This window comes from Eubalaena glacialis, chromosome 10 (assembly GCF_028564815.1).
Source record: "Eubalaena glacialis isolate mEubGla1 chromosome 10, mEubGla1.1.hap2.+ XY, whole genome shotgun sequence".
NCBI classification, from domain to species: Eukaryota; Metazoa; Chordata; class Mammalia; order Artiodactyla; family Balaenidae; genus Eubalaena; species Eubalaena glacialis.
In genome coordinates this window covers 86,983,447-87,009,771 of record NC_083725.1, presented here as the reverse complement: position 1 = coordinate 87,009,771, position 26,325 = coordinate 86,983,447, and the positions used below count along the sequence as shown (strand labels likewise).

General features: G+C 34.8%; 1 protein-coding gene across 1 annotated transcript in view; it reads right to left on the bottom strand.

Moving 5' to 3' along the window:
- Positions 1 to 218: 218 nt before the first annotated feature.
- SLC17A6 (solute carrier family 17 member 6) overlaps positions 219 to 26,325 on the bottom strand; it is a 35,532-nt gene continuing 9,425 nt past the window's right edge. The window contains exons 4-12 of the mRNA XM_061203150.1: positions 14,513 to 14,627; positions 13,327 to 13,414; positions 12,711 to 12,797; positions 9,574 to 9,716; positions 5,694 to 5,843; positions 2,398 to 2,530; positions 1,867 to 1,977; positions 1,275 to 1,402; positions 219 to 554 (exon numbers count right to left, since the gene is read on the bottom strand). Coding sequence (XP_061059133.1) covers positions 219 to 554; positions 1,275 to 1,402; positions 1,867 to 1,977; positions 2,398 to 2,530; positions 5,694 to 5,843; positions 9,574 to 9,716; positions 12,711 to 12,797; positions 13,327 to 13,414; positions 14,513 to 14,627 — 1,291 coding nt within the window. The remainder of the gene's footprint in view (positions 555 to 1,274; positions 1,403 to 1,866; positions 1,978 to 2,397; positions 2,531 to 5,693; positions 5,844 to 9,573; positions 9,717 to 12,710; positions 12,798 to 13,326; positions 13,415 to 14,512; positions 14,628 to 26,325) is intronic.

Genomic DNA, 26,325 nt, shown 5'->3' with positions numbered 1-26,325 from the left:
ATGCAAGAATGAATGACTTGAATGGAAATGATGGAATTTCACAACTTCTATAGATTGCACTTGATGGTAACTTCATGAGTTTGTTTTGATTTCATTTTTACAGCAAGACTTGCCTGGTTGGTATGTTTACATGTTTACACCACATTTTTTAAAAATTTTTGTGCAATCACAATTAATTTAATCACAAACACTAAAAATAAATCCAGCAATTAGCTTTGTTATGAATAATTACCTCGGTCCTTATAAGTGTATGAGTCTTGTACGTCTTCTTGTACAAATTCCTCTTTCTTTTCCCAACCATTAGGCCAACCTCCATTGGCTTGTGTTGTGGCACCGTAAGACTTGGTGGTACCATAATTTATATAATTTTGAGTAATGTCCCCTGTTTCTTCATCGAGCTCATCTTCGTGGATAAATCCACATTTTTCTTCACTTGTTTCCTCGGGGTCTGCCCAGGGTTGCTTCTCTCCTGAGGCGAATATTGCATAAAATATAACTCCACCATAGTGGACTAGGGCAGCGATCAGGAAGACATACTGCCACTCTTCACGTGACTGCAGCAACAAAAAGTGGCACTGTGAGAACAAACTCCCCATGTTTGAAAAGCCTAACATCTCTGAATGTTCCACCATCAAGCTTTTCATAAAATGCTATCTTCAGGGGAAACACCTGTTCTGATCACATAAAGCAAATAATGTGATAGAAATGTTCTAGAATACTATGACTTTCATTCAAAAAATTGTAAAAAAATTTCAATCAAGTTCTGAAATAGAACTCCAAATATATCTAAGGTCTGCTAATTTTTAAAATATTCATAACCTGTCTTTTAATTTCCATTGAGTTACTTATTTTTTCTCCCACTTCTTTTATTTCCTTTTGGTAAACCATAATTTAGAAGCTCTACCTATAAAGACAAACAGCTGATAACAATGTTTTTCCGTCAATTACTGCAGAGAAGTCTGAATTGATGTTTACAAATAAAGCTCAGAAGACTTCCACTTGTTTATACTAATGAGCTAGGTTGTTGTTGTTTTGCCTCACCAGGGACATCAGAAATATTAAAAGGTGTTGAAAAGCATAACACTTATTGGTTGAGGAAGAGGGTTCCCTAAGAGCTCTTAGAGAGAAATTCTCTTCTGAACCTCAGTTATCTCCCCTACTCAGAGGTGTGGTGACTGGATCACAAAGAGAATGCCAAAGAGAATATATTAATGCTTTTCCCCAACCGTGAGAGAGATATTCTACAAATGAACATCTCTTTTGCTCTATCTTACCTTATTCTTTGTCATTGCACCAACAATAATAGGGCAAACCATTCCTGACAATGTGCCAACACCATTTGAAATGCCCATTAAGATACTGGCATATCTTGGAGCAATATCCAAGTGGTTAACATTGAAACCTGAAATACACACATAAGATGTGACTCAGAGAATCCCAAACCTCTAAGAAGTGGGTGACTATAGAATCTCCTCTACCACATTCACCACTCTCCTTAAAAGATACCAGGTTCATATCATGTGCTTAATAACTACTTTTTGATAATTTAGCTCAGGGATATAATGAGAATGAAAGGAGGTATGATTTGTTATCCAATACTTAATATGTGATATTCACTCCACAGACAGGAGGAGATATTCACTTAAAAAAAAGAGTAAGGGAAAGCAGGGGAAAAGTGAGTAGTGAGTCATAACATATCCAAATAATAATTTCTAAATGTTTTATTTATTTTACTTTCTAGTGGAAATATGTTGAGTAAACCTTCTCAACATTCAAAATGTTAAAGGGGAAAGTAGAATATATAGACTTTTTAATCACTAACAAAAATCAGTGTTACAAGTACATTTTTTTTTTAAAGTATCTTACCAGAGATAGCAAATCCACTGAATCCCACTGCAAGTACCAAGAACGAGATCGCTACCCCTCTAGTATGAGAATAACCAACAACCAGAAGCAGCGTTGCTTCCATGCCAAAACCTTCAGAAACAGACACATGAAAATGTTTCAGAAATTTATGTAAATTCTTCTGATGAGTCAAAACTGTTAAAAATGATCACACATCAATATTTGATCTAGCAAACCACTTCAGGGAGTCTATCTTAAAAAATAATAATAACAGTAATAATTTATGCACAGAGGTTACTGAAACCTTCTTTGTGTTTTAATAAAAACATCAAAAACAACCTTAAGTTTCAATGGTGGGAAAGGTAAAGTTAGTCATGTAATTATTTAAAACTAGGAGTTATGAAAATTTGAAGATGGGAGAATGATTATGAATGAACAGTGAGGGCACAAATTTAACAGCATATTTGATATGCATGGAAAAAGTTGACTCACTCATGTCAATTGGAACTTTGTGAAATAAAAACATGTTCTTAACATCACTTATGTACTTACCACCACAATTCATGATCTTTCTTACTGTAGTAGTTGAAAGAATTTGCTTGCTTCTTAGAAAATCTGCAATCTGCCCTCCAATAGGCACAATAATTGTCATTACTAAGTGTGGCACAGCAGATAGCATGCCAACCTGATGAAAAACAGAAAGGGAAGAAATATATGTGACCATAAGTAATATGGGCAATTTAATAGTCTCATAAGCTCTTTATGGACAAGGAAGAAAAAAAATACTGTCTCTAAATGACCACTGACTTACTTATTCCCAGAATAAGCAATAACTTCCACAGAATAAATGAGAAAAGCTAAGCAAATTTACTTTGATCCCTTTTTATCTTCTAGAAGATAATACTTTTTTTCTGAGTCAGTAAATTTTGAGTTTATGAGTAAACTATCCTGAATTTTATCACAGAGTGATTCACATTTATGTATCCATTTTATAGTCTTAAATATGTTTGCAAAAAATCATCATTAGCAAGAGAGGGGGAGAGAAAGAGAGACAGAGACAGAGTCAGAGAGAAGAGAAATACATTTGACAAACCTTGAAGAGACTATTTTAAAATTCATTTTAATTTACAATAAGGCTAAAACCCTAATTCCATTTAAAATATATATCTCTTATGAGTTTTATATTTAGTTTCTATAGATTAAGAGCCCAGAACATGCAGATCAATTCTCAATTTTAGTCATTTCCGTGTCAAATACCAATATTTGGTCACATTGTCATAGAGCGGTATATAGTTTCTGTACTAATTTCATACTAAATGGCCCAATCTAAAACCTAACCTGCCAGCATCAATTCAACACACATGTTTTGATCAATAATTATGTGTAAGACATTGTCCTCTGGACATCATGGGGGCAGAAATTATGAATAAAATACATGTTAATTGTATATTACCACATATATGTAAATTTTATATATATAAAGATACAAGGAAGATTTTTACTAAGTATACTTTGAAGTGCAATTCCTGGAAAATGGTAAGTATTAGATAAATGTTTATTATTTGTATAAACATGCCCTTCCAAACTAGATTACTGAAGGTTTGAGAAAAGATTCTATTTTATAATGTTGTATACTGTGGTGTCACGACCATGGACTTGGTATGGTTAATGATTAATTGAGGTAGTAAATGACTCTAAAATACCTTAAATATCCAAGCACTTTAATTCTCTCTTTCACTCCAGACGGAAAATTTTTAATATTATTATTCTCAGTGCATTGACGAAGAAACTGTGACTTAAGAGGATTATGCCATTCTCAAGGGGTTGAGAAGTTTTATATATGAGTATAGGCTGAGACTCTGTGTGTGTGTGTGTGTGTGTGTGTGTGTGTGTGTGTGTGTGTGTGTGTATGAAAAAGCCATTGCACTTGTGGTTTTGTCTATAGGATACTCAATTCAACTAAGGTTGGTTAGAACCATTCTCCATGTAAATATTTTAGTTCACTTAAATTTTGTTGCACTTCTGAAAGATGGTCTTAATACCGTTATTTACAGGTAAGAAAACTGAGGATGACAATTATTCAAGAGCAGGCCCAAGATTATGTTATGTATCAACAGTCTCTTGCAGAGCTTGGATTTGGGACCATGTCAGCCTGGCTCCAAAACCCATGCTTTATTTCCTTAATCAACTCCTTTTCACATTTTTCAGGTAAGTCAGTAATTTTTTTTTAAACCAGTATAATTAAAATCTTCAGGCCAATCTGTGTGTGTAGAATTTATCCAAAATTTTAGTTAAAAATATAGTAAGTGAATCAGAGCAATATATCTGATTATATTTAGTTTTTGCAAGAGATCGCTGCATTTACTCAGGCATTTTCAATTAATTGGAGTTACAGGGCCAGAATGACCACACAGTTTCATTAACATCAGTTGGCTCCTTCACTCTCCCCCACGAGACCTGACTTTATTAATAGCCTCTCAGTGTCATATTTGTCCTAGATTGTGAAAATGGACTCACACCTCCAGCAGCCTTTGTTGAGAAGTATAACACCTCTCAGAGCTCCCAAATGCTACCCTGCAATGTTTGATCAGCTCCAGAGAGAGGAGTCCTGTCTAAAGCAGTCATTCTTCTCAAGAATGGAGGAAACAGTTTCCTTAGAAACAGGGATTACAAAAGAGCTCTTAGAATAGAGACTCCTAAATTCAGGTTTTCTTCAGTTCCAGGCCTTAGATAGTCTTTCAAGTAGAGACATAATATGAATAGCGAGCCCAGCTGGACTTACGTAATGACATGAAGAGAAATAGCAAGTCCATGGCCAGTATAGACAAATGGATTCAGCAAAGGGCTTGGCACAGCGATGGCATTGAACAAATACTTGTGAAATGCTTAAATGAATTACGGTTTACCTGAATTTGAATGGCATAGTAAAGGGAATTGAAACATAAATCAAAGGATATGGGCTTACACTTGATTCTGTCACTTATTGTTAGCTTGGCCTTAGGCAATTTAAATACCTTCCCTAGTCTCTGTTTCTCCATCATTTCCATAGAAATGACAAAAGTTATCCAGCTGGTAGACCAAACAAGGTTGTTCATGAGTATGAAAGGACCTTGTAAATTTCATATAAAGTAGTATTTTTATGTTCATTTTATCCTTCTAAAAATCTCAAAATGATTATATTTTCATAGCAACAAATAAATGTCTGTAGCATTGAGAATGCTGTGCTGTAATTGGAAATGTATTATTTTTGTCTACACCAGCAAGCTGTGAACTCTTGAGGAAAGGAACCATATTTTTATTTCTGAATCTAACACATAAATCTTCACATATCATGTTCCACAAATGCTTGCTAAATGATTAAACTGGATAAATAACATACAAGAATGTTTTCAGATATTTTTGCCATCCTCAAATCTTTTAGCCAGACAGATTTCTGAGAGCATTGAAGAAGAGTTAGATTGATAATTATATAAATACAATTCTATTTTAATAAAATAACTTTTGTTCACTGTTGTACTGTCTTTGACCTGAAACTTAAAGGGAATTATGTTTATTTACAGGGAAAAGGCTATATTGCTGCCCACCCCAACCAGGATGTAAGCTCTATGAGGGCAGAGACTAGGTCTGTTTTGTCTGTTTTCCCAGCAACAAAGAGCCATTTCTATCAGGCACTTGATTGTAGTAGGCACTCAAACACCTTACTTAGTCTTTGTTTATTAGAAGTTATTTGTTGAATAAATAAATGAATAACTCATGAAATTTAGAAGATAAAACCCTGGCAAAGGAACTTAATAGTCACTTAAGTACAAAAATAATGCTCTAGTTAAAGAAGGATAATTTTTACATACCTTGCTGATTTCAAATCCAAAGACTTCCTCAAAATATGCTGGCTGACTAATAAGCAATAAATAAAAAGTCCAGCTTCTGCAGAAGTTTGCAACAATTATTGCATAGACTGGCATAGATGTAAAAAATTTCCTCCATGGAGTCCTGAATTTCTGAAATCCCAAAAAGAGAGCCATTCTGACCATTATAAATATTTTCTAACTTAAATGGGAATAATAGATACTTCGCATTTTTAGGATATGTATGTTGGGGCATGAGTAGGAGGTAGGCAGGAGGTAGTGAATCATTAATTGCAACAGTCCAGTCAACCTTAGCTGCATGAATAATTGTTGAAAGAAAAAAAAAAAGGATATCAGTCTCTCCTTCTGATTAAATTGATTTAGTTTTAGAAATATACAAGATTCTATATTTATAGAAAAGTAATTCCAAAAGCATAGATCCTAGTTTCCAAGATCTTTGTTTTGTTTTGGCAGTGATAGATCAGGTCTTAGCTAAAACTCACTGCCGAATCAGTGACCTTGTTGGTATCTGACATATTTTATTTAAAATGTTGAAAATTCAATGTATCAATAGTTAGGAGGAGAAAAATAAGAAGAATTAAGGGTACAATATTCTAGACCCTATCAAAAGTCAATGATAACACTACCTAACTAAAAATTATCTTGATAGCCAGTGCATATCAGTATAAACTCTGTGACACTGGAGTGCAAGATTTGGTAAAATTCACATGGTATACATCTGGGTTAAAGCATTTAGCCACCCAGCACACCATGGGTACATCACAACTAGTTATTTATGATATTCAAGACATTCAAAATTAACTTAAATATGATTGGCTTTGCTTATGACACTCAAAAAATTACACCTAGTATACTTAAAGATCCCGTGTATGCCCAAATATAAAACAAGTATCTTCCCCCAAGACTAATATTTTTAGACCGTAAAATATCTCTCACAGTTCCAAACACTTTCTCAGTTCTTTATTTTGAACACTGAAATACTGTTTGGTGAAGAAACAATAGCTTCCTATAACTGTGTTTAATGCTAGCTTTGGATTATTAACCTGACCAAATTAGTAAAAGAGGTGGCATACATATTTTACACAGATTTAGTAATTATTCCTGGATGTAGAACCTCATAAATGCTAGTATTAATTGTGAATCTAATGAAACGTCTTACAGATCACTTTAAAGCAATATAGTAGGAAGATATATTGTGGTGATCACAAGGAACAAATCAAAACACAAAAACCTGTCCTAATAATAAACAGTGAGTATTGTGGCTTTAGATAAAAGTTCTAGTGACACCATCATAGATGGATTCAAAAAGTGCAGATTTAAAAGAATTTTTTCTGATGTGTTCTGGAAAAGTGGTGCCAGATGAATCTACTTATTTCAAAGATGGCCAACTGCAAGAATGTCTATTATAGCATTATAGTTGAATAAGTAATAACTTCAGAACACTATATGAAGAAAATATTTTTTTCCTGCTGAGAAGGTGTTGTTTTTAATTCATACCAGGATCATCTCTATTAAGTACTTTTTCTTCAGGCTGCAAAACATTTCAACAAATATAAGAGAAAAGTGTCTAATCATATATCTTAAAAAATTGTTGGTGGCTGTAGGAGGGCTTATGGCATTCTGATAACATTCTATTTACTGAACTGGCTGTTTGCTTCACAGGTGTGTTTAGTTTATAAAAAATCAGCAAGCTATTTGCTTATGATTTGTGCACTTTTCTGTATGTATTTATATTTAATTATCTTGTAAAGAAAAAAATAGAGATTTAAAAGACATTAGAGTCACGGCAATATGTGATCCTTAATTGGAGCCACACTGAAAACAAATGGCTACAAAAGACATGAATATTGACTAGGTATTAGGATTTGAATCGGGTAACAGAAACTTGAATATGATCTAGGTATTAGATAATGTTAGAGAATTATTTTCACTTGTGTTAGGTATGATGATAGTACTTAGACTGTGAAGGAGAATATTCTTATTTTTCTAGAGATGCATGTGTTTTTGGGTAAAGTGTTATGATACCTCATTTACTTTAAAATCGTTCAGCAAAAAGAAAAGTGAAATAAATAAGGCAAGATGTTAAAAACTTGTTTCTATACAGTGGATATATGGATGTTCCTGTTACTTATTCTCTCAATTATTATTGAAATTGATCACAATAAAAAGTTCAAAATAACTAAAGTACAAGTCCTATTCCCACTTGATCTCATTTTAAAATTTACTTCAAGAAAGTAAAAAAATCAGTAAGAAGTAAAATATTGTGTCTAGAAACACAGTAAGGTCTAGAAAATGGGGAGTTTGAGCTTATCTATACTGTTTTATCCATCTACCAATTATTCTTTTCTGGGTCATTTCCAGAAATTGGTTTTCAATTAGACTAAATTTCTTATTGTTTTAAAAAATTTATGCCTGACCTGGACACACAACCTCTCGAGAACTGGTAAATAAAAGAAGTATATTTGATCACTGAAGATATGGGCCAATCAGACTATTTTTGACTAGAAATCAAAGCGAAGTACTGAACTCACCATAGATTAGTCTATGTTTAGATTCCGTTCAGAGCAACTGGAGCTGGTGGGCCCAGAGCTTACTGCCAACATCCACACCACCCCTCACATCACCACTTGCTTCCTGAGTAGCTACCATTAGAAAGAAATGACCAGTCTCTTTACAGAAGGAAACAGGAAGGGCACGTTCTAATGCCAGTCTATTTAGCTAATGGAACAATTATAATGTAAGATTTTTTTAAAGTACTGGTTTAACTTCTGAATGATATCCAATATGGCATTTTTCTTATTCATTAAAGGCCAAGATACCCTCAGCAACAATGGTTGACAGACTTTTTTTTTTACCTAGAATGAGATGTCAAAGACAGGCCTTCCCTAATAAATGAAGTAGAGAATCAGAGCTGAAATAAAATACAGTTGAAACTGGAGAGAAGCCTTTAAAAGAAAGAGGAGAAGCATAATGCATGAGGGACATTGGTTCCTCAACCAATGTAACTTCCTCAGCCAGAGTAACTTCCAACTCTTAGCATAAAGAAATTGAGTTACTGATTAGGTGCTGAATTACTGAACCTGTCTAAATACATTAATTTTGCTTAACAGTTTTCTTTTCTTTTCTTTTTGTAGCATCAGATGGCTATTCATGAATTACTATTTATGATGTATTAATATGTGTGTTAAAATATTTACTTATTGATATACAACTGCATTTCTCTCTGCATCAGCAAATCCTGCTCAAGAAACTAAATCATAATCAGAAAAAGGCTTCACAACATTATCTGTATAATACTTGATCTTCATATAGTAGTCCTAAAAAAATTGGTAACATTTTATCAATAAAAAGATTATATTATATTAAGAATACTTTTCAGGTTAGCTACCTATGGTTGGCATGCTAATGCTCACTAATGCTAGTGTTTACTAAATCACAAAGAAATACACATGTATAAAACTTAGATTTAGAATATTCAATGAACAAAGCTAGCCCTTTTCATGACTGTGTTAGGTGATTTGACATTTCCTATAATCTAAATTTAACAAATATTGGTTGAATTTGTTTCAATTATGAGCTATGTTGAACTGTTTTTAAAAACTTGCTGGGGTTTACAGTCATAGCTATTAATTCAGTTGAAATTTGAAGATGCATAAGAAAAGATAAAGGAAAGAAAAGAAATCATAGATGGAGGAAGTAGCAATCATTTCTAAGTCAGGGAATATGCATGGAATAAAGAAAACAATCATGATTGATACCAAATTAGTTTTGTTGAATAGGGACTCATAAAATAATCTTGATGGCCAAAGGGAGGTGAGATGGAGAACAAGAATAGGAATATACACCATAATAAAGTTCTTACTTCCATTGCACCTAAAAGATTTGCACTCTCTCCAATGCTTTCTTCTATGTACCTACGTTCTTCATCTGTAATAGTAGGATGCTTTGCAGGACTCTCATAAGACACCAAAAGCCAAAACATGTACCAGATCATTCCAAAGCTTCCTGAAAGCAAAAGTTCAAAAGAAAAAGCCATCATAAATACTTCCATTTAACAGTCATTTACTGGAATAAAACTACAATAATCTTGTGATATTCCATAGAATATGAATTCAAGCTATGTTTCTCCAAACGAATCTAGCCATCTCTGCTTGTCTTTTGCCACCAGACTTCAAGCATCCTGAAAATTGGTCCTGTAGTTTTATCTCTTTGTCACTATTAAATAATGTGGATACACAGGAAATTCACAATAAACAATTATTGAATGGTGTAGTTTGGAACATGTTCATACATCCAACAAAGATTTACTGAGAAGTTACTCTTCCAGGCACTCTGCTGAGTGAGAGAAATATGATAAACAAGACAAAAGTCCTGTCCTCAAAAAATTTCGCTAGGAGTGAATCCTTTTATTTTTGTCTGTCTTTAATATGTGCCAGTGGCCTGCATTTCCAGGGAAAAGAAATGCTTGTTTCCCTCTCCTGTTAGCACTTCCAGATCTAGTAAACAGACTATTAAATAAAATCTAGAAGAATATTTTAGCCTGGATAACTATTATACATGAAAAATGGGCTTCTGTAATTAATGTGATAACATTCAGCAGTTTATGTGACTGTATACCACAGCACATACTATTGCCTATTGATCATTGTTTGGGCAGATGAAAGTTATGAATTCCAATATAATAAATATACTACTTCACGTTCTTTTTCATCCCTTTATATAGCACTCTCACCATTAAAATATGCCCTTATTGTGCAATATAAATCTGAAGCATTAATAATAGAAAAATTTCATATAATTTATTCTGGTTTCCCAGCAACTGGCCATTTCATTTCTGCCTCATACTGTTCAATTTTCCCCCTGGGTAACAATATAAATGCCCCTGATCGCTATAATACTGTTTTGGGGTTTTTTTGTCTATTCAATCTCTAAGTGTTCCTGAGTACCATAAGTTCTGATGTGCTGTGCCCTTTTAATTACTGAACATGACAGCAAACACTATTTGGAATCAGATAGTGTATGAAAATTTGGTATAGTATAGCGGTTATGGAGTATAGCTCTTCCCAGATGAGAATCCTGGCTGTGTCACTCATTAGCTACATCTTCTAATCAGTAACTAAATCCCTGAAAATCTCCGTTATGAAATTAGATAATTCCTTTTTTTTATAAGATTGTTGCAAACAGAAGTTAAAGGAGGTAATACATAAAGCAACTAGCACAGAGGATGGCACAAAATAAGCATTCAATAAATGAGAACTCTTGTAATTTAGTAATAATTATCATTTCCACTAACTGAATATATCTAAAATGCCAGACACTCAGCTAATTGCTATATATGCATTATATTTTTTTAACTTAAGCTGCCATATGGGTCTTATCTCATTAATTTTTAAAATATGAATATTGAATGTGTGGCTCAAAGACCAAATTTTTGTTACACACAGCAAGTAAACAAGTACTATTATATGACATTTTCAGATTAATATTTAAACTTTGTAGCATTCAATGATAAATATTGAGATATAACTTGAAATAATGAGGTTGGTTTTCATGAGTCCTTTGTAGAAATTAATATTCTTACTTTAAAGTCACATCACATCTTCAATTAAGTAATGGACTAAGGCACAAATCAGAGAATTTAATGAATGGCAATACCAACTTGTAATATATACCCTATAAGTAAGTGCTTTAAACCTCTTTGAATTATGGGCTTTTTAAAAAATCAAACAAAAGGTATGGATTAAAATCTGATAAAAAGACTTCCCTAGAACACAAAAATATGTACAAGTACATGTATGGCTTACCATTTAGGGCATTCATGAATCCAAAACCCAACCACGGCTTTTTTTTTTTTAACATATTTATTGGAGTATAATTGCTTTACAATGTTCTGTTAGTTTCTGCTGTATAACAAAGTGAATCAGCTATATGTGTACATATATCTCCATACCCCCTCCCTCTTGAGTCTCCCTCCCACCCTCCCTATCCCACCCCTCTAGGTGGTCACAAAGCACCGAGCTGATGTCCCTGTGCTATGCATTTGCTTCCCGAAGTGAGAGAGTAGCACTGACACATATACACTACCAAATGTAAAATAGATAGCTAGTGGGAACCAACCATGGCTTTTGAACCAGGATAAGAGACCCTACTATAAAGTACATTTAATAACATTCTGCAAATATAAGAACTTGCTTTGATGAGAACATTTCAAAATTAGAATGGATCATAGCAAATTTGGAAGCAGCCAGGTCCTGTTCTGCTCGCCATGACTTCATTAATCTTTCAGATTCTCCTGCCCATGTTCAAAAATGGTATTAATCAGTGACAACATCAGTTGGAATCCAGATCTCTTATATTTCTTCTTTCCTTTTTATTAAAAAAGCATCTCTTAGAGAGAGACTAGAGGGATACTTTCAAGTAGTAAGCTTCCAGATTCTGGTCAGAAAGTGAACAGAAAGGGAGTTTGGACTTCGGGGTTTGTGTCATTTTTTTTCCAGTTAATCTTCTTTAATTCTGGGGAAATGTGGACTAAAATGTGCTGCTGCTGCAGCTGACTGCTAATATTTCATCACAAAATTGAATTTTTGCATTAGCACTAATATCACCTTTCAGCTTTCTACCCCTATTGAGTCTTGAGGAAGCAGGATTAGGGAAATGACCAAGAAAGCAGTAGCCAAAAAAGAGAAGTGGGTGCTGCCCAGCTTCTTCCTCTTAATCAGCTTTGAATCAAGAGCTAATTTAATTATTTCGTAATCAAGGACAACACATACCATATATTACAAAGTTTCCATCAGCAATGTGGTTGCTTTTAAAAACAATAAATAACAGTGTAGAGAAAATCACAGATACAAAACATTTTCCTTGATCTTCTCAGAATAAAAGGAAAGGAATCTTAATGAAAAAATAATAATTAGCAAACACAGTATAGTCACTGATCTATCTTACTGTTTTAGTTTATGCACATTTCTTTTAACTCTATTGTATAGAAATGCAACATACCATAGACATAGAATACTGAAGACCAGCCAGTATACTGTACAAGAATGCCAGCTAAAGGCATTGCAATCACAGCTCCAGCATAGGAACCTAAAGTAGAAGAGAAAATGGGAGGAAGGTAAGTGAAATCAATAAAATTCTTGACTTCATTTCATGTTCCTTGGTTGGATCACACAAACACACCCTTGCACACTTGGGTGCATGTGCACTCACACCCACACACATCCAAATACATACATATGTCTATGTACTTAGCCTTAGGAGTACAAGACTACACAAGTGAATATTACCTACATACCCAAGTGAGATATATAAAAACAATACTATAATTTAAAAAAAATATTTAAAAGACTGCAATAAAAATTATTCATGAATATATTTGAAAACCAGATGAAATGAACAAACTACTATAAAATACAAAATGTAAGAAGGAATAGAGGATTTGAGGAGACCAATAATAATTACAGAAATTGAAATGGTGGGTCAAAAACCTTTCCTCATGTATACATACAGACACACCACAAATGGTTTTACAGGTGAGGTTTACCAACTTTCAACTCTTATCAAAGTTGTTCCTAAGCTTTTACTTGCCATAACTATATCTGCACATAATACTCACCACAAAAGGAGGTGGTTGCCAGTCTACTCCTCTCTAGAGGAGGGGCCCATTTGCTCCATATCCCATGACATGCTGGGTAGGTGACGCCCTATGATGGGAGAAGATATCCATCACCATTTAGGATGCAGGATCATTGGAAAATAAGTACATTCACTTCTCTGATGCAATGCTGTTACCTTAGAATGGGCGCAAGGTCTTAGGGAAAGCTGCCACTCATGGGCCTTTCTTTGCTCATTCCATGAAATTCCATTTTAAAAACTTTCAGCCCAGACCAGGTAAGACGTGACCTCTTTTTTAGTCACCTGTTCAAATTCTTCCCACCCTTCAAGACTTCCTGCTACCTCAAATTTCTTCTGATTAAGGCCAAAGAAAAGATCCTCTATTACTCAGTTCATCTGCAATTCTGAACAGTTTGAGTAATTTGAGAGACATTTTTGTGAGGCGTTAAACTCAGTTATTCCTAAGTATAAGGAATCCCTACAGAGGAAGGTGACGCTTAGATCCTTGAAGGTCATACTTTCTGAAATTAGTGCCTAGAACTTAAAACCTTTAAAATATTCTTTTTCTGTTATCTTGATCCTATCATTTCTTCTTTCTTTATGGAGAGACAGGAAATTGTTTTCAGTGCCTTAACACTTTATCTGGCTTGTCTACTCCCACCATACTTCATGGAAAGAGAAGGGGCAACAGGTATGCCATTCTCAAGTTTTTAAATGATGTTCTTTCAAAGGCTACAGGCTGATGGAGCAAAAGTCAATCATTAGAGTTAGATGCCAAAAGTATACATTCAATTAAATGTTTTAGTGAAAACTCAGATCGTGATTTAAAGCCAACAGGGACTTGTTATAAAACTCTCCAAAGGTATTAATTCAAGGTTATCACCAGCAGAGGATGGACTCAAAATTTTTATCACAGCACATTAACTAAAGTGCCTTTTTTTTTTTTAAGTCAAATAGTCACTAGACATTTCTTTAACACCACTAAATTCTAGAGAAGTGGGGTTAAGCAGTCACAGTTGTAGTTTGTCATCATTTAAAGCCATCTGATTTCTAATTTTCCAATTTTTTTTAGCACTCTGTAGACACAACCTAATAAAATATATTTATTTGTAGGTCAAAACAAAGATAATCTTCTGATTCTTACTAGCATGCCAACCTTAAAATGATGTCATCCTGTAGTTGCATACCTCAACAAGTCCCTGCAGTATCCTAACAAAGATGACACACCCATAATGCACTCTGGCTGCTGATGGGATTAGCATATTCAGGGTAGAGGTAAGAAGTATGGCAGCTCCAAAAACCCTGAAAAATAAAAGGAGTTAATAGATCTATGTTTCTCAGATCAAGTTAATTGCAAGCAATTTTAAGGTAGACTGGTTTTTTCTAAAAGAATAAGAATGTTCTGAACTTGATTGGCTAGCCATTGCAAATAGATACTTGGACTACCTTGAATTGCTACATCATTTGAAGCACAAGAAATAAAAGAAGGACCCAATAAATCTGGTTATACTTAATTTTATTCACTTTCTTCACAGATCTAATTATAAACTGCAAATAGATAATTAATCATTGTATATGTTTTTGGTCTATATATCAGTCTACAATGTAAGGCGCTTAAGGGCAAGAGCTTGTTTTTCAGATACACTTTTGTATCTCTAATGCATAGCACAGTGCCTGATACATAGTAGATACTCACTGAAGAGTTGTTGAAGAAATAATAAATGCCTAAATGGAATTGTACCTCATGTGATACCATGAAGTATGGTAAATATGATTCCATTCATAAAATTTTATGAAACAAATCTCATGATCAGCTCCCTCAGGACATGTTTATAATAGAAATCATGATCACTTAATATATCTATCTCAGGTTTGTCTGTCTTTTTGTGTAGATGGGTAGGTGGTGGGATTCTGTCTGAGGCACACCTGTCCTTGCATACATAAAAATAACAATTCAAAATTGCTAACACTTTTATCCATCTGCAAGTAAAAATTCCATTCAATCATCAACCGAAAAATCTTCCATGATGCTAATACTAAGCAAGAAAAACATCTCCTTAACTGGGTAAATTTAGAAATATTTTCTGGCAAAGAAATTTGGGGACACATTATATCTAATGAGCTAAGCTGTGTGTTCTGTGCAAGTTTTTTCAACTCAAACTTTGAGCCTTGGATTCAGTCAAGATTGGTTGCCTCATAGAAGCTCTCATTTTTCCAAGGGCACATTTAAATGTAACTGTTAAAGACATGAGTTTCTGAAAGGGGCCTTGATCATTATTAATCTGCTCCTGAAATTTGAGAAATGGCTTTATGAAGGGCTGAAGTGGATCAGCTCTTTTTCTATGAATCATAGACTGAGCCAAATACATTTATTTACTTGATGTAGCCTAATATCCACCTGTCCTCAATGGCTTCTCTTCAGAGGTAACTAGTCACTCAGGAGGTGAATATTCTGTTCCATTCTTCCTCTGTGCTGTTGCTGAATAGGTATCTTTGAGTTTGAGTCAAAGAATAACTTATTTCCTAAATGTTTAGCACAAAATAGAAACTTTCTATTCCTAGAAATGATTATTCCCATTAAAATGCCACACATGCAGTGATATTAAACTTCTGCCAAATATGGATTTATTTTTCAGAAAATAAATGCATAAATCCCATAACCTGTCTTTATAAAATAAAAATCCAAAATTGTTATTTAAATTGATTTAAAATGTATTTTCATGCTTGATTACTTTCAAGTTGAAGGAATTTTCACCTCTTTTAAGACTGAAATCCACATGTTCTTGTGTGCAAACCCCAGAACACTTTGGAGGTTTCCTTTAGGGCTGAGAGGAACTAGATAGAAGGAAATATATGTGGCAAGTTTCCTGGACCTAGTGGTAAATGGTACCTGATCCCAAAGCCCAATGAGGAAAACATATTTTTCCCCTATTCTGGGAGTTTGAATGTTGAACATGTGCAACAGAGAGGATGAAGGCAGAAAGTGCAAATGACACAGGAGTTTTGGGCATATGGGTAGGCTGTCTTGATACTGAAAAACTAGTGTTGAGAGTATCTTTCTGTAGATCCATCCCACTTAGCTTATTATGCTTGATAATAATGAGACTGGGGCTGCTTAAGACATCAAGGATAAAGAGAACCAGAGCTACATGGTGCTAAAGGATTTTCAAAAGTGTCTATATGAGTTATGCATCCACCCCATTCAGCCCTTTGGAAGAATTCCTTCAAACTGTCATCTATGAACCAGCTGCATTAGAATTCCCTGGAATGCTATTAAAAATGCAGATTTCTCACTCCAGACTTTCCAAACCAGAATGTGCTAGGAGTGAAGCCTGGAAATCTGTTCTAATAAGTAGTCCAGGTGATAATTTTGCATGCTAAGTTTTACAAAAAAATAAAAACAACAACAAAAAAACCACTGTACTTTTTAAAATCCAGGTTTATCTAACATGTGTCTTCTTTTCTAATACTGTACTTATTTTGAAAGAATGATGCATGATGTTTATTTTCTATGAATATAGCTTTTAATCATCAGCTTCTTTCTCCCTATTTGAAAGTTTAAGATACTGCTATCTCTAGATAAACTAAAGAGAGATGAATTCTATCCATTCTTTAGCTCAAGGTTTCTCAACCTCCACACTATTGATATTTTAGGATGGTTAATTCTTTGTCGTGGGATGTAGTCCTGTGCATTGTATCATGTTAACAGCACCCCTGAGCTTTATGCACTATATGCCAGTAGCACATGCCTCCAAGTTATGACAACCAAAAATGTCTCCAGCAATTGCAAAATATCCCTTGGGGGACAAAATCACCTGCTAGTAGAGCTGAATCAATTATGAACTATTTGTTACTCAACTCACACTATAGTCAGAGCTAAATTTAATAAGTGCTTATTTAACTTGCTAGACACGATGCTAACACTTCACATGCCATAAAACCCACAACCGTCTAACAACCTAATGACATGGGCATTATTAATACACCCATCTTATAGATGAAGAAACTAAACCTGAGATAAGTGAAATCACTTGCCCAAGTTGTTAACCAGCTCTAGGTAGAGGAGCCTTGCTTCAAATCTAGTCTGTCTGATTTCAAAGTCAGTGGGTTTTGCCACTGGGATTTATACCTAATTATGCACATAATATGTAGTTAGTAATGTGTTTCAGTATTCTAACCGTAAATTTAAATAATCATCTTCACAAAGCTACTTGAAATCACACTACTATTCCTGAGATAAAATGTCAATAGATCACTTTAGATGTTTATTTTCCACTCTTACCCTGAATATAGTGTTTCCAATTATATAATCTGTGACATTTCTAAATGCTTCCTACTTTTAACTTTCTTAATCTGTTTAACCATCCATTTTTATTATTAGTGGCCATTGCATCATAAAAATGGATTGACTTTTTTTCTAACTATTTAAGAATACAATCCATCGAACTTTTCAGAACCTAGTCTTCTTTTCTAATTTCATGAAAATGATATCTAAATCAACAGCCAAGTAATTAAAATTATGGTTATCAAAATTCTTGGCCAATATGGGAAGACTTTACACTTTTTCTTGATGTACTACATACAGCCAAAACTGAAGCAGACACTTCATTCAACACTCATTTATGCATTCACACTCCAAACCTCTGTGAGACTATATTTAAGGTACTGTGATGAGGAGAAGGGAGCTACAATTTACAGAGCACTTACTATACTTTCTCCACTTACATTAATTCACTTAATCCTCACAACAACTCTCTGAGTTACACTTTCTTTTCATTTTATAAATCAGAGAATAGAGACGGACTGTGCAAGAAAAAAGCAAGCAATAGAGCTGATATTTGAATCCAGAACTGTCAGATATGGAAATCTGTAAATCTGCGCTCTTTCATCTACATGATGCAACTAGGCAGCTAGAAAAAGGCAAGGATGTCCTTGGTGTAGTAGAAGAGAAAAAGAAAGACAAGTAGCCAAGAGACAACATATGCCAAAGGTCAAAACAAGAGTACAAATGGAAAGCAAAGGAGAGAAAAGTCCATTCCAGCTGGGGTGACCAGGAAACAAGTCCATCAGGAGGAAACTTTAAAGTTGGGCTTTGGAAGAGTAATCTAAAAAAGAATGAAGAAATTCCAAAGAGGAAATGGATCAGCAAAGTTTTGAAACATAGAAGAGATTACATTACATACCAAAAACTAGGGCAGTATTGAAAATGGCTGGACACAGTAGTACACGTGAGTAGAAGTAAGAACATCAGGAGTGAGATGATGAACAGGGAAGTTGTGAAGAGGGTTTGAGGAAATGTAGATAGGATAAGGAAGACAAGAGAAGAGACCATAAGTCCATGACATCTTGGAGATGATGGAGTTTAGGGTGATCATAGAGGGAAATCAATTATGCCCCTAAAGCCAAGTAAATATGAAGCTTACTGAAATTGAGAAGAGAGGAAACTATGAAGTCAGGGAGACAGAAGGTGACCAGCATGCATGTAAGTTCAAGTAAGATGGAGGCTTGCAGGGGAGTAAAGGGGCCAAGGTCAGTAAAGTTGGTAGAGAAAAAAAAGATGACATAAATATTGTACAGAAATTTTTGTAAAACTTTAGCTTTATTGCTTAATAACTATGTGACTGGAAAGTTACTTAATCTCTCTAGGCTTCTGATTCCTTGTCTATAAAAAGGGCAGTGCTGTGTAATGGTCTAGAGCATGGTTACTAGGCCAGACATCTGGGATTCAAAGTCCATTTCTGTTACTTATTAGTTGAGTGATCTTGAACGGTTTATTTTACTATCTATGCTTCATTCCTCATCTACAAAACATGGATATTTACAGAGCCTATGAGTTATTACAAATTAAGCACCCAGAAGAATGTCTGGCATATCCTAAGCATTTAAGAGGTATTAGTTGTTCAATGATTATAGTAATCTATTATATTTCATAGGATTGCTGTGAGGCTAAATGAAATAATATACCTAAAAGGCTTAGTCTGGTGCCTGGCACATAAAAATAAATCCACAAATGTGAGTCAGTCAAGTAGAAATAATCATAGCCAATGGTGTTATGCTAGTGTGTGCCAGACACTATTCTAGATTCTCCTTTTAAACTAACAACTATATTAGAGGGCCACCACTACTATTCTTACTTCACAGATAAAATAACCAAGTCCCAGTGAGTTAAATAAGTTGTTAAGGTCACATAGACATTAAGTGGGGAACTATGATTTATAACGACTCAGTCTGGTTGTAGATCCTAGTTATTTAACCACTAAGCTCTATTGTACTTTAATAGGGGCAGAGCTAACACTAGCACTAATATTGCCAGCAGCAACAGATAAAATAACAACAACTCTGAAAGACCAAAACATTATTGAAAGGTGGATTGTCAAAGCAGTGGGGAGTGAGAGCAGAATTCTACTCTGTCCTTCCTATGGTTTGTTTGTTTATTTATTTAGTACAGTTGACTTACAACATTATATTAGTTTCAGGTGTACAACATAGTGATTCAATATTTTTATAGATTAAACTCCATACAAAGTTATTATAAAGTAATGCCTATAGTCTCTGTGCTGTACTTACATCCTTGTAACTTATTTAATGTATACCTAGTAGTTGGCTTTGAAGTAAGTAGTTAAATGGAGAGGCTCATTTCAGGAGGGTTGTCTTTTTATGAACAAAATCTAAGCTTCACAAAAGAAGTGGAAGAAATAGTAAAACTGAGTATGGAAAAGAAGTTCTAGGATATAACATAGTTCAGCACTACGATTTCCAGAGTTCCTCATGTATGATCATCACCTTAGGAAGCTTGTTCAAACACAGAGTGCTGGGTGCCAGAGCTTCTGATTCCCTAGGTTTGCACGGTGCCTGAGAATCTGCATTTCTAACAAGTTCCCTGGTGATGCTGATGTCGCTTTTCCTGATATTAGAATCATTGATTTAGCAGTACTATGCTAGATATTCCCCCAGCCGTCACAAAAGAGACAGATCTGGGGCAAGGGACAGGCCCAGAGAGAACAGAGCTTGTCATAGCTGAAGTAAGAGCCTTACCTTTTATTATAGAGGGGAGCAGCATGGGTGGAATGGAAACACCTGCTGAAAAGGACAATGTCCTTTATAAAATACAAATCATATTTAGATCATTTGATGAAGACCCAAAGTGAAGTTCTTTGACCTGGTTTTGATTGTCTTCATTAACCAAATTGACCGAGCAGCTGCCATATTTTTCTTGGGGACATATAAAGAGCATGACATAACATTAGTTAAGAATACACGTTCTATGGTTACACTGTATGAATTCAATTTCCAACTCTAATTTCTTACTACGTCTGACCTTGTGCAAGTTGTTAATACTTGAATTCTCTAAGCCTTACCTTCTCCATTTGTAAAATGGAGATAATATGTCTTCATAATTCAAGGGATTATCATGAAGATTAAATGAATCAATTATGAAAGGAGACAGTATCTGGTTAACAGTAAGTAGTTTATAATATCAGCTATCATGATATAGAAATTCCCTAACATTCAACAGAGTTTTCAGAGAAGTGTCATTCTCTGTCTTTTTCTTCCAGAATGTTTTTGCCCTAATTAATAATGCTATTTCTGTGACCATGGATTCAAAGTCGTTCTGTATTATCCTGAAATTCTAGAAGCTTAAAGTGCATGAATTCTAGCTCCCATTCTGAGGGCATATAGAATTGATTAAAATGCGTCAGCCTCTCAATCTGTGCCTCAATAGTCTATCTAAAATACCTGACAGGAAACAAACAAGCAAAAATTGACAGCCTTCTTCAGATCAATTTTACTTGTCTTGGAATCCCCACAGACTTGCCCCCAATACCTACCCACCATACACACACGCATGCCTTTCTTTTCCAGCTAATTGCCTCTCTCAGATATTCCTAAAGCACTGTAGATCATTTTTATAAGACTTAACCCAAGATATCATGTGTTCCTCCATCCCCCACGTTATTTGTGTCTCTTGGCAGACACAGTCTAGGTCTTTCATTTCTTCAAACTCCTTGATGGTAGCAGAATACTTTGCATGTGGCATGCTCTTAAGAAATGATCACCAGTTTCTTTTTTATAAAGATTTTAAATCGAGGGAAATGAAATCTTCTCTTCCTGAGGTATACGTAGGTGATAACAGGTCTTGTTTTCTTTGAGCTTTCTTTATCCCAATAGCCTTAAAATCAATTGACCATTTATTTGTTCTTGAGTTTTTAATGGGGACAAACTGCTGTTCTGGGTATCCTAATAATTCTAGGAAGCTGAGTTACACTCATAGAATAACTGTAGGATGGTAGCTATGGACTATAGAATTTAGAGTACTCCTGTGGATAAATCCTCACTTGAAATAGTTGCTGAGTTCAAGTACATGACCCAGTCTGGCCTCACCCTTAAGTCTTCCAGACAACACTGTGGAATCTCCTGAAACCAACTGCCATTTCACTTTCTGTTCAGCACAACATCCTCATTAGCTTTTGAAACCACTGTCTTTGAAGCTCTGCTTTCAAAATTAAACTAGGTGGTAATGCTTCAGAGGTGATATATTGTCCTCTTAAAGAATCTCTCCATTTATCAATATTTAACATAGTTGTGTATGTTGTATTATGCTTGATAGTCATAATTTTTGTTTGGCTTGATGTTACAAAAACAAACAAATATAAGCATTGAATATATTTTTGATATCTCAACAGAAGGAAATAGATTACATACTAAGAAACATTTAATATTCATGTGAGTTTTATTTTCCCTAGCACCAGTCTCTGACACGCAATTGCATTTCACGGCAATATTGCCCTGAAAATACTACCCAGCATTACCTGTTTTTCAAGTTTATCAAAAGACTTGTCTAAAAATCAAAATGATGCAAATAAATAAATATTTTAAATTATTCCACAGCTGTGCTGCTCTTTCCTATGGACCTAGCCCAGCACTAAGTAATGTAGTAATTTTTTAAAAGAGACTATAAAATAGATTTTTTTAAAGAACATACACACAAATCTATTCAATAGGAAAAATATATTTAGTAAAGAAGCACATCCTTTGAAATCAGACATACTGGGGTTCATATGCCAGATCTTCCTCTTACCAGGTAGTGATCTTTGGGAAAATAACTCTGCTATTCTGTGTTCAGTTCTCTCATCAGTAAAACAAGTATAATAATGTCTGCCTTATAGTGTTGCTATAAGGAAGAATGATGATATGTATAAAAAGTTTAGTGATACATATATTTATTATTCTATTTAATTCTAATTGCATCTGCCTCCTGAAATGGAAAACTAAGGCAATTATGAAGACAATTTATATTTCATATCTTCTCTCTTCCCACCCCCAATACAAATGTACTGTTTAGGGTGAGGTAGAAATTTTATACCTGAATGATCTACTTCACATTGATTGAAAAGCTCTTCTGATATTCACTCACCCCTCTCCACTTCACATAATTAGAGTGTCTCTTCTGTGTTTCCATGCAATGGAGCTGGCTTTCTACTTTTCCCCATTTTAATCTAAAAGCTAGATTTCTGGACTCTTTTTAACTATGGATTAGGAGAAGGCTGTCCTCTAATCCATCATATAAATTAAACAGTCATGCTATTGCTTGACTTCAGGAGGCTCAAAGAGAAAATTTGTGTTGTTTTTCAGATTCATTTTTACAACCTTTTTGTCTTTTGAAATTCCATTGTGGATTTTTTTCAGGTGCATTTTTCAATGCCTCGCCATAGGTTAAATGTTAAACTTTAAAACATGTCAAATAATAATGTAGTTTATCTGAGAATGTTTTAATGAATTGGTGATTATAGAATAGACATTTAAGACTCTATTCAATATAATTAACCAATTACACATTTGTAAAATTAATCCAATTTCTGATTTATAGCCTGGGTTTTCCATTTGTTTTGTTTCTTGCTTTATAATCCATTTCAGTTAAGAAACTCACATAAGGTCTGATCACTGCTTCTTCCAAATAAAGGTGAATAATGTGAAGAAAAATAAAGAAATATTATATTTTACATTAAAAAACTTTTTTAGAAATAAATTTCCCCAAATAAATATTTTTCCATTTTTAAATAAATTTTTGATTTTCTGGCTTGTAAATCTAGGTTATCTATAATATCAGGCAGTATTTATATCAGTATATGTAATATCAGACAATATATTTATATCAGTGTATTTATATTTATGTCAGTACCATATATAAAAATAAACCATCAGTGAAAATTCTAGCAAATTACACTAATTTTTTAGCAATGAACGAAACTAATATATTGCTTTTGCTGAACGAATAGTCAAACTATCTAATTAGTAATTAGATAAATACTGCTGAACTTGAAGTTCCAAATAATAAGATGAATCTCAACTAAAATGATATTTTATTCTGTTTAAAGCCCTTCTCCTTATAATTGGCAGCTAACGTGCTACCTTAAAAACCCACTCCTGGTGCGAACATAAGTAAGTAACTGGCTTGAGAAAGAAAAGCAAAGAAATGTGCAAACTAAATATGAAAAATCTTAACTTTTCTGTGCCTGAAGAACAGGATTAGAAACTGATGGGTGCTCTAAATGTCTCAAAGAACATCATTACAATTTCTGTGAAATGAAATAAGAGTCATTTGCTTATTAAGATTGATTTTCAAAACGATAAACCACTTGAAAGCTACTTAAAATTGTTGTTTTCCTCATGATTTCTCTTGCAGCCAATGACATACTGAGATGAATTCAATTTGCTTATTTTCAAGTTAAAACCTCATTTTACTTGTTTCTCTTCTGTTTGTTATACATACACACACACACACACACACACACACACACACACACTCCAGTGTTCTTAAAGTGATTATATGTAAGATAATATAATCATTTCACGCTGTAAGACAAAAAAGGGAAAAGAAGTGTGTGTGTGTGTGTGTGTGTGTGAGAGAGAGAGAAGATAGAGAGAGGGAGAGGAGATTCTATATTACCAAACAGATTGCCAGAATTGAGGGGTGTACAGTATCCCTGATATAGAAATGTTTGGAAAAGCAAATGCAGTTGCTGAAAACCGGCATCACGCCCTGCCTGATGATTAACATTCATTGTGACCCAGAGTGAGTTAGCTGTGAAATTCCCAGTCATCTTCTTTTTCTATGACCCACAGTCACAAACAACCTCACATATCAAGCCCACCCGACAAGGATTTGCCCGGAAGAGGTGACAGGAACACTGGTGACTTGTCATTTCTACAGATGATATCTATTTTCCCGGAATCAATCAATCAGTTTCCATTTGGGCAGGGGCTTGTCACTTAACAGGGATCTAGTGTTCCTCACCCCAGGTGTGGCACTAATCCTCTTCTAGAGGGTCTGCAGGAATAGACTGATTCAGGCTGTTTAATGGATTTAATCTAATCAAATCAGGACTCCGGTGCCTCCCTTTGTCACATCTGATGCCCCCATTCCCAAATTAAAAAAGGAATACACAAGCACAAGCCAGCCCTCTGGGTCCCTTGGTACCTCATTATGTTGTAAAAATGACTTCATCACTCATGACAGAGAAATTAGACAGCCCCAACAGTGGCATATGGCAGCAGGAGAATCATTCTACCAGCTGCCCACCTGACTCTCTCCTCCCTCAAAATCACGTCCCTCCCCCCAGAGGCTGCTTCTGCACTGCAGTAGTAGGCTGGGCAGCCGCAGGGGAAGCCAGACCTAGTAAGGGCGGGAGGAGAGGAGAATGGAAGGAGAGAGAAGCGTGTGTCAGCAAACCGCGTGCAAGCCCTTAGGGACCCCTCCTCCCAGATACATCTATTCATCTCCTGGAAAGGGTATTTTCTTTTGTCAGAAGAAAAGAAGGCCTCTTCTGCATTGCCCCAGATGCCTAACCTATAGAGCCCACAATGGGAAGATGGCTAGATGTTTGATAGGCAGCTAGATGAGTGAAATAGAGATAGTCACCTCTGGCCTTAAAAGACTGGAGGACTGTAAACCAATTCCATCATAGCAGGATGGTGGTCTCTTGCAGCAGGCTTTATGCTCATAGTCTGAATTATTTTCTCTCCAGAAGGAATTTGCAAATATTTCTCACTGGAAGTGTTAAGAAACCCCTGCTTGCAATCCATGTTACAATGGATAAGTAAGTGTAGAGGAGAAAAGATGATAGAAGAGAGAGAGAGTGAGAGAGAGAGAGAGAGAGAGAGGGAGAGAGGGAGAGAGGGAGAGAGGGAGAGGGAGAGAGTATTTGGTGATGAGATTTAAGAACCTATTTACAATTCTTATTACAATACATAAAGCACATCTTCATTATTTTATTTCTGTGAAAGAAAAATGACAGAATAACACCAGTAAAATTATTTCTTTCTGGACTTAAAATATGAAGATGTGTTTAAAATATCTTTGTTCATCTTCCTAAAGATCATTCTCACATTTTCATAATCAGGCAAGCCAGATATTTACCTAAAGTATATCAAATTCCACTTACATAAATGCAAATGCACGTCAGTAAAGAGTTCTATAATCCTTGTATTAAAATTTGTTCATGTTTAAGTATAAATCTTCTCTTTTTTATATCAGTAGTACAAATTGAGCTGTATCAATCAAAATTGCAAGGAAGAACCTCTTCTTTCTTGTAGACAAAAGCTTTAAACTATCCCAGTCGCGTTCAAACCTCTGCAATCTTCTAGAAGCTCAAACTCCCAAAGGGCTGCGTCAGGAGAAAAAGGTCCAAATACCACGTTTTTTCCTCCAGAAAAATCACACTATTTGTCTAAGTCATTATCAAGTTTGGATTTTGCCTTTTGCAGGGAAAAGAACAGAATCACTCATGTTATGGCCAAATCATTTGGGAGCCAGTACACACACAAAAATACAGTATGTTTCTCCTGCCACAAAAAAATCTAAGAATCCCTTGGGCCTGCTAAAGCCTTCTCTCTCTGATTCGTGGATTTCTGTCCTGGATTTGGGGCATGATAGATTGCAGGCACTCATTCAGAGAGCAGAGGGCTCAGCTTGCTACTGAAAGTGAACTTTGCGATGAAG